Source organism: Gopherus evgoodei, chromosome 16, assembly GCF_007399415.2.
Source record: "Gopherus evgoodei ecotype Sinaloan lineage chromosome 16, rGopEvg1_v1.p, whole genome shotgun sequence".
Taxonomy (NCBI): domain Eukaryota; kingdom Metazoa; phylum Chordata; order Testudines; family Testudinidae; genus Gopherus; species Gopherus evgoodei.
In genome coordinates, this window is record NC_044337.1 from 17,290,099 (window position 1) to 17,305,127 (window position 15,029).

A 15,029-nucleotide genomic window follows, 5' to 3' on the forward strand; every position below is an offset into this window, starting at 1 on the left:
TTTAAACTGTCTCAAAAATCCCAAAAATCACTAGTGACTTTTGAAAATGGAGATCTGTAGAAGGCACGTGCTGTTTGGTCCAAATGGGTCCATAATACATGTTTAGTAGAAAACTTTAATTATGTAGGAACTAGTCTACTTCCTTGTGCTACAAATACATTTTTTAAAGCATTCCGTAAAAGGTTTTCCTCCCCACACCCCTTAAAAAACACAATTGCAGAATGGGCAAGGTAAATGCATGCAAATGGTTACTTTGAAATTATTTTTCTGCAGCCTGCTCATAAATCCAGCAAATTAAACTACAGCTGATGCTCTGCCCAGAGCTCATGCTTATGGTGACGCTGATTGTTCATACTGCAGAAGCATCTAGGGTTCCCAGTCAGAGTTCAGGGCCTCTTTGTGCTAGGTGCCAAAATAATGGCAATCTGTGCTTCAGAGAGCTCACAATCTGTGTTTAGGACCAGGTGCAGCAGGTGAGTAAAGAGACAGTATCTGGCTCTGAACGGGGGGTGGGAAGTCTTATTGTCCCACTTCTACAGATGATTTGCTGAGTCAGAGAGAGACCGAGTGACTTGCTGGTGGCAGACCGCAGAGCACCTGCTTTCCAATCCAGCAGCGTAGCCACAAGATCGTCCGTTTCCTAAGCAGGAGGCTGTGGTCCCTCATGCATGGGAAATATATTCTGTTTGGGTGCAGTCTTCTGTTTGTTCATTGGCTATTGAAGTTTGCATTGGACACAGATTCCTAAGGGCTGGGCAGTGTTCCTTTGCGGAATGCTCCTTTGGATGCTAGGCAGGAATGCTTATAGCGTGCTGTGGGTAAGAGCCCTCCTCTCCCCCGAATAACCTTGAGACCTCCATGTGCTCTAACAAAGACATCTGAGCCATCTAATGGGCACTCCGAGCAACCTCTAGATGGGAAAGGATCACTTCAAAAACCATGCTGGCAAGGGACAAAATGTGAATGCTTGGTGAGCATGTCTGCAACAGCATGAGGCAACCAGGGGACCCACCATGCTCATCTCTTTGAAAAAACCACTTGTATAGGTGTCTGATTGAGTGATAAGCTGGGAAATCTAGCCCTGCATGTGACCTTGCTGTAGGCACAAGACTATGGGATGTCTGTGTGTACCTGGAGCCAACAGTAGCATTGGCGGTATCCTGGCAGCACCAGTCTCTCAGTGGCGGCTGGGCCTGTTGTGCTTTTTCATTTATACGTGTTTTATTGGAAGCACATTCATTTTTGGTTGTCGCCCTGCAAGCAGGAGGTTGCTCTGATGAATGACCCCCATGGAGTTCTGTTCCCAAGGCACCCAGGCTTACAGCAGGCCTTCAATGGACATTACTGTATATCAATACTACTCTAATTGTCCATGACATATAGTCTTGGCTTTTCTCCCAGACAGTCTAAATTAATCATACACTTCTGCTAGAGTAAATTAGTCTATTCGATGGGATGTTATAGGGTTACAGCTTTTCCCCGCCCTTCCAGGAGCTTCTTTCTGTGCCTCTAATTTTCCATGTCGTTACATACTAATGAGCTTCGTGCAAGCGCACCTGGTGGTTGTGTGAGCCAAACAGTTTCGCAAGCACAAAGTGCCCAGTGTTGCCGCTCACTCTGAGGTGGAGTGGATTTGGCAGAGGAGAGGATGCAGCCGGGAGCCAAATCCTTCAGCTTCTCATTCGCTTGGGCAAAACTGCCATTGACTTTGCCGAGCAGTTTGGCTGAGTGAGGAGTGAGTCTGAGCGAAGCCAAAGCATAGGGGGTTTGCTCAGTATTTGCAAGAGCTCCAGAGACCAGCTGAGAGAGTAGACGGAGAACAAATACCTGAGGCTCTGTGCACCAGAGTTCCAAGCTAGGCTACCCATGTCCCCCACCCAGCTCTGCCAGTACCCCTGCAGGATCTGCAGAGCAGCAGGCTGGATTCAGATCCTCCCTCAGCTAAGTGTGTATAGCCTCAGCTTTCAGCCAGCCTCCTCGGTCATTCAGGGCCATGGCATTTGGGCCAATAGTCATGCTGCTCTATACACCTGGGACAGTCTCCGTCCTCTCCTCCTTCACATTCCTCTTCAGTCAATTCCTCACAAACCTTCCCCTCACCCCTTCTGCACAGTTGTCTTCTCCTTGTTTGTCTTTCCTTATTTAGGCTGTAAGCTCTCAAGGGCAGGGATCCTGTCTCCTCAATCTGTGTAAGGTGCCCTGTACGTTCGAGGCTCTCTCTAAATGTCTAATAATGACATTAAGGCTCTGATATCTGTACCCAAATCACAGTGTTAAAGGTTCAGTTGGGCCATACTTACAAAAATCAACATGTTAAACATAATGTTAAGAGAAGCTGTAAATAAAATAGTAAATTTCTAGCAAAAATACAGACTCTGTTATTTCAGTGTTACAAAAAGCAAAAACCCACTCAGGCTTAGCAAACTCACACTTGCAAGTCTGCAAAGTGCAACATTAACGCTCATTTCCAAAGGCAAACGAAATGTGATGCCTCATAGGGATATGTGGCCCACCAAACTCTCTGGGGGAGGCAAAGACCTGCTGGATTTACTCAGTAGCCAATAGACAGGATCACTTGCCAGTCAGGACTTCTCTAAGCTGGACAAAAGTTTCTCTTTGGGGAATATACACACAGTTATAGAGAAAGTTATCAGCTGCCTACATGGACATATGGAAGCTTCTGGTATGAAGGATGCCAAGAGACAAGGCCTTTCAGTTGAATAGGACCAGTTTTGTTCAATCAGCAAATTAAAAATTTGTAACAACCTGCATTTTGGTGTGGGGGGTGGCAGTGGAATTCTTTCCATCATAGGAAAAAAAGCTTCACAGCTGGCAGCTTGTTTCTGGTCATGATCCCGACTGGAATAAGAGCGAGGCTGCATAACTTTGTACGGTCCTTCAAGGTGGTGAACAGTGTCTGTTGAATACAGAATCTCCAGTCTCCAGGCAGGGGAAATGTTATCCACACGCAGCAGCAGAGAGTGGAGCAATCCAGTTTGGCTGGGTTTCCTGCATTTCCTGCCTTCTTGTTCACCTTGGGCAGCAACAGGACAAAGGACATGGCCAAAGCACAATGGTAGAAGCTATGCACGTAGGTGTAATCCCACTCCTGCAACCAAGAGACCGTCAGTGAGAGTTTCCATTGCTGGAGGATTTGGGTCCTCTATGGGTTCAAGATTTCACATCTCTGAAATTTTACTATATTTCACATACACCCAGGACAGATTTAATCCCATGGTTCTCCGCCCTGTGACCCCATTCAGCCTTTTTTTCCTTCGCTTAGTGCTTGCTATTTGAACATTCAAGCTGTGCTGCTTAGTTGCGATTGGTCAAATAAATCACATGCTATTATTTCTGTTCCCTGACTGGGTGAGCAATGATCTTATAGGGCCTGATCCATTGAAGTCAACAGCAGTTTTTTCCATTGACTTCAGTGGACTTTGGATGAGACCCATCAGCAGATTTCTGGTGTGAATGCCTGCCGCAGAAACCAGATTTAAAACGAGTTCTCTGCCACTGAACTTCCTTTAGCTCTCTGCTGATGGTTGGATGTGCATGCTGAAAGGTTGCACTCTGAGGGCCACTCATGCAGTAAAGACCAGTCACATGGATGCTCACAGAAAGGGAAAACAAAAGGGAGGTGGACTGTTTGTGTCACTTTTGCTGAGCTCTGGCTGGCTATTGCTGCTTGAGCCTCCTGTGTGGGAAGCTCTGGAGATGTGCCGTGTGCAGTGTCACAGAGATACCAGTATGGCTTGAGGCTCTGAGATTAAGAGACCTTGGGATAGCATCTAGCAACTCAGTGTCAACACCTTTTGAATCATCCTAATGGCCAGAAATTGCAGTACCTCTCACCTTCAACTGCTGAACTTAGACCCAATATTGGCAAATCCCCGTAGATATAGACATACGCCCTCATGAGGTTGGTCTCTGGAGTAATTTCACCCTTATGGTGTGAACATATTTGCTACTCGTGGTCTCCCACAAAGGAGCTGTGTTCAAATAGGCTCACAACTGCCTGACCCAGTGTGGTTTGCCTCTGCAACAAGACCAAGTTTCCAAAAGAGATTGACTTCTATTTTGGCCAGGATGAATGCAGAGTAATTCTGAAAATGGGACCTTTATTCAGGAGCCTCAAGAGGGGCACTGAGCTCTTTGGAAAATGTCGCCCTTCGAGGAGCATCACTGAGAAATGCTCTGTGTACAGGGTCTACCTGTCCCCTCTTCTTTCACCATGTCACAGGCCATCTGGGCAATACTGGCCATGCTCACCAGCCCAGGATGAGATCCTGAGACCTCTGCCTCCCCCTCAGTGTTGAAAAAAGGGCTTCCAGCCTTAAACAGGCAACGTTGGAAAAGTAAAGTGGATTTAACACTGGCAGATTTGCACATTTCCCTGCTCTTGAATGAAAGTGTTTCATTACGCTGCTTAGGAGAAGCTCAAGCAGAAGGAAGGAGAAGATTGTGGAGGGGAATTTGTGCAAAGTGACACTTTTACGTTCTGCTAGAAGTTGTAATTACTTAAAGCTTTGAAAAATAATCCTCTGGCATCCCTGTGAAGTCGTATCGATTTGCTCCCAATGGACAAAATGGCAGTAACACAACAGCTGAACACATGCTCAGCTAGAGGCTGTGTCAAGAGTGTTATCTCATTCCTCTCCCCTTTCCTTCATGGACATTGGTGACACAGGTCCAGGTGAGCACTCTAATGGTTGGGTAGTGGCTCCACCCCTTCCTCCTTCAGCAGGATTTCGTATGGGGCCCAATCCATTACGTGGCCTCTGCATATGTTTACTGGATCGGGCCCCACACATGATTTAGGCAGATGAATACCTGGCTTCCCCTGGTTCATGAGTTGCTCTGGGGCTTAGGCAGGAGATAGGTCTCCAGACGCTTAGGCTGAGGCAGCCATGCGCATGTTCAGAAGGCAGTAACATGGGCACCGAGGAACCTTCATCGACACTGAGGTGCAGAGTGACTTAGGTACCTACAGGGTTTGGTGGGAGTCTTGGGGATCGCAGGGAGCCAGAACAGCCAAAACCACTACTCAGCACAGTGTCTGCTCAGGTGAGCCTCTGGCAGTGGTTTTTGTATGTGAATGGGACACCTGTCTGCTGGCACTTGGACTAAGACCCACTAACTAGGCAATCATTTTAGATGAATTCTGGCCTGGGCTGGATTTGAGCCAGAGATCCTCTTACCCTGAGAATATCCTTCACACCCTGTCATTATCACCGTAATTTATTGTGCAAACAGGTACCTCAAAAAAGAATCTCAGCATGAGTGCTAATGCCCCAAAGCAGAAGCCTGGGCCTATCTGTTGCGTGTAGACGCTCTTGTCTGGGTATAGGCCTCTCTTCTCTTTCATCTTCTGCAGCTGGAAAGGGAACAGAAAGCATGTGAAGTCCTTCACCCCATGTTCAGTTTCGTTGTTCAGCTTCTGAAAGATCCCATGCAATTAAAAAGCAAACCAAGCAAAACCTCTGATAGTGACTGGCTGGTGGGTTACTCTCTTTGATCCTAAAGCTCTTAATGCCTGGAACCAGACCAGAGGTTCACTTGAGCAGAGACTATGCCGGATAGTGGACAAAAATGTCTTCTGATTAAAACACCAATCCAAGTATTCATTTGTGATTGAAAACAGGATTTTAAAGTCAGCTCTTTGGAGCTGAGAGGGCCTCAGTGCCCTGGAGATTTCTGCCAGAGGCACTGACTATAATTTGGGCTTTAGAAAGTGAACAGGATAACTGAGAAGCAGGCAGTTTAACTGTGGGCTTCCCCTCCTTGTATGTAACTGCCCACAGGAATGCCATATATTATTCTAATGCCAGGATATTCTTCATCATTCTCTTTTCATGGGTCTTTCACTGCCGGGCAGGTGTGTCAGCAGACTCCATATATCCATGTCCCATCTTCATGGTGGCCAATCCATTGAATAGCTTCCCGCCATGAAGATGGAACATGGACATATGGAGTCTGCTGACACACCTGCCCGGCAGTGAAAGACCCATGAAAAGAGAATGATGAAGAATATCCTACATGGCACCAGTAAGAGAGACGTGTTTGGTTTGAAGTTTTCACAGGACCATGGGGAATGAGGCAGTCTGGGTGAAGGGCCATCTTTATCTCAAAGGTATGTTGGTTTTTCAGGTTGGGGTGTGAGGCCTCTAAAACGTGCATGGAGAACAGTACGCTGGGGATGGGTGAGCTATGAGATTTCTGTGGGTTGGGCAGGAGGCTGGTCTTGTGTTTAAAGCAATGGACGGGGATTCAGGAGCTCTAAGTTCAATTCCCATCTAAGTCACAGACTCCCTGTATGACCTTGGGCCAGTTACTTAGTCCTCTCTGTGCTTCAGTTCCCATCTGCAAAATGTGGCTGGCTGCTGCATGTCTAGTTGTAAGTCTTTGGGCCAGGGACTATGTGTTTGCATTGTACAGTACCTAGTACAATGCGACTCTGATCTTTGTTGTGGCTTCTAGGGGCTCTGTAGTAATACAATACATACAAATAAAGGCGTATTAGCTCTCTGCAGGGCTTTAGGTGAAGGTTAGTGACATTATTAACTTGGGACTTGGATCACTGAATTTCCCATGATGCTTGGTGCTTACACAATCTATGTTCTATCAACTTTACACACACACACACACACACACACACACACACACACACACACACACACACACACACACACACACACTTTCATAACTCTGACACGCTCTCTAATAAATCTGACCTGTGGCAACCTATGTTCTGCGGCATAATATACCCTTTGGAAGGCCACTGTTTTCTTGTCACCCCCAGAAGTTGGAAACCATGTTGTGTAGCCTTAAAACAGAATCAGGCCTGTGTTTGTTCAACCAGAATTATGGCTCTGCTGTACCACCTGTTTTTATGCAAATCTTCCATTGATTTCAGGGCAATTTATCAGACCACACTACCTCCTGCTTATTGTAAAAACTCCATAAATATATTCTTGATGACTAGAAACATAAGAACATGAGATCCACTAGAGTGGCTCAGGCCAATCAAATCCGGCAATTATCACAAAAGCTTTTTGTTATTTGCTCGCTTTCCGTTTTCATTGAACAAGAAAGGCTATTTATTCTTCTCATAGAATAACCCCATTTCTCTTCTGAATCCAGCCCCAGTGTCATAATGCACAGCAGATTTTGCTTTAGAAAAGAAAATTATTCCCTCTGCAATGTCTTCTCTGTAGCTTGAAAGCTTTACTGGGAAATTCCCCATCTGTTCTTTGATGGTGGCCTGAGAGGTGGGTACAAGCAGACCTCAGGGCTTACGTGGGACTGATGTGGTGGATAGAACTCGGCAGCTTCTCGGTCCAGAAGTAACTTGTAAAGTGACTAGCTTACCCATTTCACGGTTATCACAAGGACGGCCGTCCCGATTGGTCCCGAGTAGACGCCATATCCCCATCGATCATGGTAAATCCTCACTGCTATAGTGAGCACGCCGAACATCACAAAGGTTGACCTTTTAGGCTCATCGAACTCTGCCAGAGCTGCAAGGCACAAACCAAAGTGAGGATCAGAGCATCTAATCTTCCATTGCTTTGATTTTGCTCCAGATACTTGGTGTTTCTACAGCACCTTCCATCCAAGGCTTCACTTTGGGCTAAACATGGCTGACAGAAGCTCTGAGAATTTGACCCTAACCCCACTCCACCTCGATTAGGTCGGTATTATTATACAGTGCATGGGGAAAGTGACGTATAGAGACAGAAAGTGGCTTGCCCAATGATGGGAAGGAAATCTCTGGCAGAGTTGCGAGTAGACCCCAGATCTCCTGACTCCCAGGCTCTCTGATGGGGGAAAAAAGGGTAATTTAATGTCTCATGAAAATGCTCTACCTAGCAGTTCATTTCCTTCCTTCCTTCTCAACCGAGGCCAGCTTTAGTCAGAGGTGAGAGAGTCACCTACAGTGCCACACCTAAGATAGCATCGAAGAGCACTGAGATCACCAGAGCTACTTGCCTCCAGGCAAGCAGGGCTTAAGGGGAGGTTAGCAGAATGCCTGCCGGAGACGCTGCAAAGCTTTTGCACAGAGAGTGAGAGTCTAGCTGCAGACAGGGCTTTGGTGCACATTTTGGCACAATGGAGACATACTGAGATTCCTAAACGTGTCTTACACAGAGGACACCAGCTGCTGTCCAAGAGGATGGTGATCGAGTGTTCTCCACGTCCCTTGAAGGTAGGATGAGAAGTAATGGGCTTAATTTGCAGCAGGGGATATTTAGGTTAGATAGTAGGAAAAACTCTCTAACTCTAAAGGAAGTTAAGCTCTGGAAGAGGCTTCCAAGGGAGATGGTAGAATTGCTGCCATCGTAGGTACAATGGAGCGATCTAAGTTCAGGTAGTTCTAAAGCACCTGGCCCTCTGCACGCAGAACAAACAGGGCTAGGAATATTCATCCAGGCTGATGGCCCACTCAATGCTTTATAATATTTCACGTGGCAGCTTTCCCAGCTGACAAACTGCCCAGGAGCGGATCAGTTAGCACTGTGTAGCTGGCTACCTCCTTCCCCCAAGTCATCAATTACAGACCGAGAGATGCAGTAGGAAGCTGGCCTCTAACATTTTCTGCTTGTCTGTCAAAACAATTAAGGTTTGGAACGGCACAAGACTGCATTGTATTGTACTGGGCAGTGGCACAAAGGGGATATTTCCCATTGTCCCACATGGTGGCATGACATAACTGTGATTATTATTAATTATTTGTGTTACTGTGCTGCCTAGGGGCCTGAGTCATAAGCTAGGACCTTATTGTGCAAGGGGCTGTACAAACACAGGTCCACTAACAGTATTAGCCACGACGATCATTTCTTCCCAATAAAGTGCTATGAGGAGATCCAACTGCAGAAACCTTGTTAATAGTTTAGGCAGAACTTGGGTCCTCTAGTTCTTTAGTACCCTAGCGTGAGACAGGACTTGCTGTGTTATCTGTAGGGAATATAAACTGCACGATTATTTCAGACCTACGGCTGTGCAGACAAGCGCTTACGTGGCTCAGAGGTCTCGTGTGTGTGGCTTTCCTCTGCAGAAAGAGACAAAGGGAAAAACTTTTCAAGTGTCTCTGAGATTTAGGAACCTAAGTTCCATTTTCATACATGACGCAGGCACTCAGGAGCCTGCGTCTCATTGAAAGTCAAAGTGATTTAGGCTCTTAAGGGACTCAGTCCCTTTTGAAAATGGGAATGAAGCTTCTAAATCAATTAGACCAGGAGTGGTCAAATTTACTGACCCTCCGAGACACATACAATAATCTTCAGAAGTTCAAGAGCCACAAGACACACGCAACCAGCCCCAGGGGGTGGCTTCTGCCCCAATGGCCACCTGCGGGGCTAAAGCTCTTAGACACCCCTCCCTGCAGGGCAGAAGCCCCGAGCCCCTGCCCCCCCCCGGCCCAATCTGGTAGGCAGAGAATGGGGGTGTGTGGAGGGGGAGCTCCGGGAGCCGCACTTTAACTGTAAAAGAGCTGCATGGGGACCACGAGCCACGGTTTGGCCCTGCCTGACTTAGACACTTCTGAAAGGTTAAGATTTCCAACGATGATGTTGAATTTAGCCACACCACTCCTATTAATTCCAGTGGGACTTGGTGTCGCTAAATTCCCCTAGTTCACTTTGCAAACGCCAACCAAACTCCCGAGGTTTCAGGGGGTGGCGGTTGAATTCACTTTCCCAGTAGATCTTGGGGAACGACATAATCTTCAGTTTTCCAGGACAGGCCAAAGCACTTGAGACAACTGAGCCAGTGGTTCAGGTGTGGTAGGATCTCTAGCTTCCTCCTTATTCTCTTCACTTTGAGCCCTCCGCCTTAATGACTTCACACCATCTTCAACGTGGGATCCTACAGGGCAATTCTGGCCCTGTCCACCCTAAGATCTGAATCCTGCTAACTAGCTCCGGATGCAGCATAAGCTGCACAGACACCTGCTTGAAGTTTGGAACCTTGAAGTCGCCAGTGCAAGTAAATTATTAGAGGCTTTTGTTTAGCACAGAATCAGGTAATAACTGATTAAAAGTTATGGATCCCAGTGGGCTTCATGCTTTTCCAGCTTACCCAGCTGTGTTATGGCTGTCCTGGATTTGTATTCCAGGAAACATGTCCAAGGGTACGCACGTGTGTTCAATCTTTACGAGCAACATGGTGAAAAGCTATCCCGCATTTCAGTCACCACACCTTCTATGTCCTTGGATCACATTTTTAAAGGGATAAATGTCCGCATTTTAATTTGTTTCCCTGCTGGTCAATAGTTTAAACCTCTTAGTTCTGATTTTTTTTTGTACAATTCAATAATAAAGAAATCAAGTTCAACCTAGCTGCAGCCAGCCAAGATATATAGATTAAATCTCACTTACCTTGAAATTGCTATATTCTAGCGGAGAATGGCCCTGGAATCTTATTTGCCTATTTTTTTAAAGTCATCACTAAGGAGGGTACAAACATGATGGCTAGATTAGGAACCAGCTGAACCCTTCCCTTGATACTCCAACCATATTTGTGAATAACTTTTCCCATGCTCATTTTAACATACAGAAGGTTTATCATGTTCCTTGTTGTGGGGTGAAGTACTCCTGTCCCCCTCTTCTGAGTTAATGTTGCATAAACTCTGGATTCCCTGGCCTTGACGGGCCTAGTCATCCTTCCATCAAAAGAGACCAGAGAGGTGGGGATAAAATGGTCTCAAGGCATGTTGGGAATGTGACTCTGTAACCTCTCACTTGAGCCTTGGGAAGGTTGGTAGAGTTGAGTGATTTGTCAGTCTTTCGTGTGACTCAAGGTAGAGAGTATCTATTCTAGAGCTGCTTGGAATTTTTTGAATGAAACTTTCTTTGTTAAAAACTGGCCTTTTTGCCAAAATGAGAAATTCTTGTGAAAAAGTTTTTTCAAAGAATGTGTGGACAGTTTCGGAAAGGGAAAATTTTGTCTTTTGTTTTTCTTCATTTTGTTCTTTTTTTTTTTGGCCCTTTCTTTTCCCTTTATGGAAAAAGGAAAAATAAAGCAGGGAAATGGGAAACATGGGGGGGGGGGGAGAAAATGAAAAAGCTCAAAACCCACAGATTTTAAATAAAAAAGAGTAACAAGATATTTTTTCCATTTCCCAAATCGCTCTGATATTGCCTCACAGACAAAATCAGGCCCTGACAAACCAGGGGGATTTATTTGTTAGAAGAAATGAGTTTTGATTTGCTTGTGTATGTTTGCCAGAGTTTGAAGAAACGAGCCCTGGCATAAAAAGATGTGCTTAGGAGTTGATAATGGTGGTGGACATCCATCTGTGGGCTTTTTGGCTTCCAGGGCGAGGAGTGTGGTACAAATACCTAAACAGACCTGTCAAGAATCAGTGCTTGTCTCCAGATCCAGAGCTTTTCCAGCCACTCTTTAGGAAAGGTACTGTCTAATTGTTCTGAGTTTGTACAGCACCTAGCACAATGGGACCCTGGCCTGTGATGATATGCCTGAGGCCCTAGCACAATTCAAATAATAGGAATCCACAGCTTGGGTTGGGTTCCGTAAGGGAACATTTCAAGTTGGCTCTGATAGTTGCGGGTCAGAGGAGACAGCATCTCTCTCATGACTGAAGCACACTAACCAGTGTGACACAGATACCAACAAGTCCTGTACCTAAAACACCAACCCACAAATACGGCAACATGTTAAGAATTGATAGACTCATGCTTACCCATCAGTGATACCCAAATAGACAAAGCCGTCCCGTAGATGCTGAAATACTCCAGGATATCATATCGCATGAAACACAGCACTGACAAACCAGGTCCATCACATGCATGGTAAATCTATTAAAGAGGATAATACAAAGGCATGTTACAAATGAAAACATGACCATGAAATTTGTTAGTTTCCATTGTATCTTTGCTCCTTATCAAACCATAAAGTCTTGATTCAAAGCCCACTGAAGAAAAAGGAGGCTCCCTTTGATTTCAGTAGGTACTGGATCAACCCTAAGGGTATGTCTGACACTGCAGCTAGAGGTGTGGCTGCAGTATGTGTAGACATACCTGAACTAGCTAACTTGAAAAACAACAATAGTAATGAAGCTGGCTAGCTGCTCAGATACATAGCCAGCGTCCTGGGCAGGCTTGAACAGCCCAGATCAAATATATACACGTGTTGCAGTCACATCTCTGATTACAAAGTAGACAGACAGTAAATCAGCGGCCCAGTCAGGACCAGAACTCAGGAGTTCTGATTACAGCTGGGTGAATAATTCAATAATTGATTCCAGAAATGTTGCCTTTATTCCTGTTTGCGAGTTGCCCGTAGACAAGCATCCTTTTCGCTAATGAATTCATTGTGCAAAATCGTTTGCTGAAAGTCTTGGTCTGTGACCAGTTCATTGCTGGAACCTGTGAGTGATGACCAAGGTGTTTTGAACGGAGACACAGATTACACGGTGAGCTTCCTTTCCCTAACTCTCGGGATCATGTTTCCGGTCTGAATGAATTCAAAATGGGTTTTCTGGGTGAAATTCTTCCGCAGGCAGAGGTCAGCCCACAGCTGATTTACACTGTATCCTAGGCCTTTGTGCTGTTTCTCCGTATAAGGGCAAGTTTCAACCTCGGCAGCATTCCCTTAAAACTCACTGGTTCAGTGGACATTCCTGCCCGTAAACTCAATCGCGACAATATTTGCAAAATGTTTTCATGCCCAATGAGTATGAGCACAGGCAAAGGAAATTCTCTGGAAGAATCACAGGCATATTTGTGGGAATTCTTTTGTCGTAAGTATTTGCCCTGCTCTAGTTTCTTCCTCTAACAACTAGACTCCATTAGGTCCCCTCTGCTAGCTGTGAGAGGCTTCTCAGTTCCTGATTTGGTCTCTTACCCACTTGGCAACAAATGGACCTTAAACCATGTTTGCTGGCGTTTCTCTCTGGGGATCCCAATATCGTTTATGGTGAGAATTGCTGCAAGTCCTTCAGCACATTCTCTTTTCTATGGCAGCTTTTGCCATTGAGATAACTTTTCCCCCTGCTTGGTGCTGGGCTTTGACATAGAGAGGAGAGAGCATTTCTGGCTGCAGTAGAAGCACTTGTTTAAGATGGACAGATGCTTTCACTGGTCTGAAGAATTTCCTGTGAGGGAGTCCGAGTGGGACTATACAATGTAGCAGCAGCTGCAACACTGCGTTGCTCGTCCTGACATACTCTAACAGCCCTGGCAGCTGTCTCCCTTTTCTTACATTTTAATATTTTGCATCTTCAGATTATTCTCCCAATCCACCTCCTATTGAAGTCTTTGGCAAGTTTTCTATTGGCTTCAGTGGGACTTGTAATAGGTCCTAAAATGGTGCTGAATGTGTTTACGTGGCATGGTACAATTTTATTAGCCAGTCTGGTAGGTTTTTAGATGCTAGTAGGATTTTTTCCCCGTTAACAAGGCTGATCTTTATAGTGAGGGATGAGCATGATCCTGTGGATGGAGCATTGGACTGTGCATCTGGAGACGTGTGCTACTCCTAGCTCTGCCACCGATGTACTTTGATGATGCTGGCTATGTCACTTAACCTTCCTGTGCCTGCGTTTCCCTACATCTGTAACATGGGCGTAATGATTCTTACTTGCCATTGTAAAGGGCTTTGAAATCTATGATTAAAAAGGCTAAATATTATATTAGTTCAGTTATTGGGCATGATGGAAGAAATCCAGTTCTGTTCAGGTTCTCATACCATGCTCATGCCCATGGTCTCTTAAAGGTAACTATGTTGATGATGCGAATTCTATTCTGTATAATTAAGCAGTGTGTGTACATAATAACAGAGTGAACAGTTGTGCAAAGTCCTACTCAACTACATGACTAGAGCAAGTGAATTCATTATTTCCGTGTGAACATGTGAACAAAATAGCTTTTCTACCCCCATTATTATCATGGGAAGGAACGGCAAATAGGTTTTCAGTCTAGGCTGGTACAATTTCAAGACTGTTCTGCCAGACTGGGAGGTTAATAATCATCTTTCTTGATATTTCTGTGGCATCTCCCTCAATCTTTCCTCTGCTGCTCCATGAATCCCACCCCCCTCTTTCCAGCATTAATTTACACCATAATTCAGCTACTGTAAAATCAGTAATTCCACCTCATGCTTTGCCTAAAATTACAAAACATCAACTTACTTTAAATACAGTTTAAAACCAAAAGACAGGATGGCCCCTTACTAACTGTAATGGACAAACTGACAGACACTACCACACCCTAAATGTGCAATTACGAGAAAGGATTCAAATATATTTCCCTATGATCACTGCTCCGGGTTACCATAAACTGAAGAATCTCATTCAGGACACTCAGGGCAATACCCAGTGGGAAATGCATCCAATAGTGGATATTTTTCAGATACGCGATACGTTATGTTCCCTCCCAGTGTATGGTGTTTTCATCACATACACATTAGTATTTCATAAGATTCCTGTTTGTTTGTTTTTAAATCTTTCAGCCGCTCGTATGTTTATTTCCCTGTGGAGCCTCTGCAGAAAAGGGGTAAAATAGCACATTGCCCACAAAACAAACAGAAGGAATTCTTACCGCAACAAAGAACATAGTGAAGAAATAAACCATGGCTTCCATGTGGAATCTTCGCTTGGCTGCAATACTGATGGTCGGGAGGAAGACCAGGCTGCTGATCGTTGGGAGAAGAAGCTTGGCAACTAAGGAACCCATTGGGGAATGGGTGAAAAATCACAGGAAAACGCGGAGTAATATTATTATTCGGAGGAATAAAACCTTTAAAAAAATCAGTAACAAAGCTGGTTAGAGAGGACTCGGAAGGACAGCATGGAGCAGCTCTAAGTGGGACTACAGAGCGTTGTGAAAACAGCTGTGGCAAGTGTGCTTTAAAATTTAAATGCCCTGATGCTGGGTTCGTTCTGGGTGATGTCAGCAGATGACACGTGCCAGCAGCTGAAGCGGACGATGGCACAGCTGCTGGTGGCTTGCCCTTTAAATGGTCTTACATTCTCTCTCTCTCTTTTTTAACATTCCTGAAATGCATGG

General features: G+C 45.3%; 1 protein-coding gene across 1 annotated transcript; it reads right to left on the reverse strand.

The window, feature by feature from the left end:
- Positions 1–2,278: 2,278 nt before the first annotated feature.
- MYMK (myomaker, myoblast fusion factor) lies at positions 2,279–14,828 on the reverse strand. Its single transcript, XM_030535311.1, has 5 exons — positions 14,562–14,828; positions 11,705–11,819; positions 7,372–7,520; positions 5,261–5,377; positions 2,279–3,109 (listed from the first exon to the last, which is right to left on the reverse strand). Exons 1-5 carry the CDS (start codon positions 14,694–14,696, stop codon positions 2,807–2,809), a joined length of 819 nt encoding a protein of 272 aa, XP_030391171.1. The 5' UTR covers positions 14,697–14,828; the 3' UTR covers positions 2,279–2,806.
- Between the last annotated feature and the right edge of the window lie 201 nt (positions 14,829–15,029).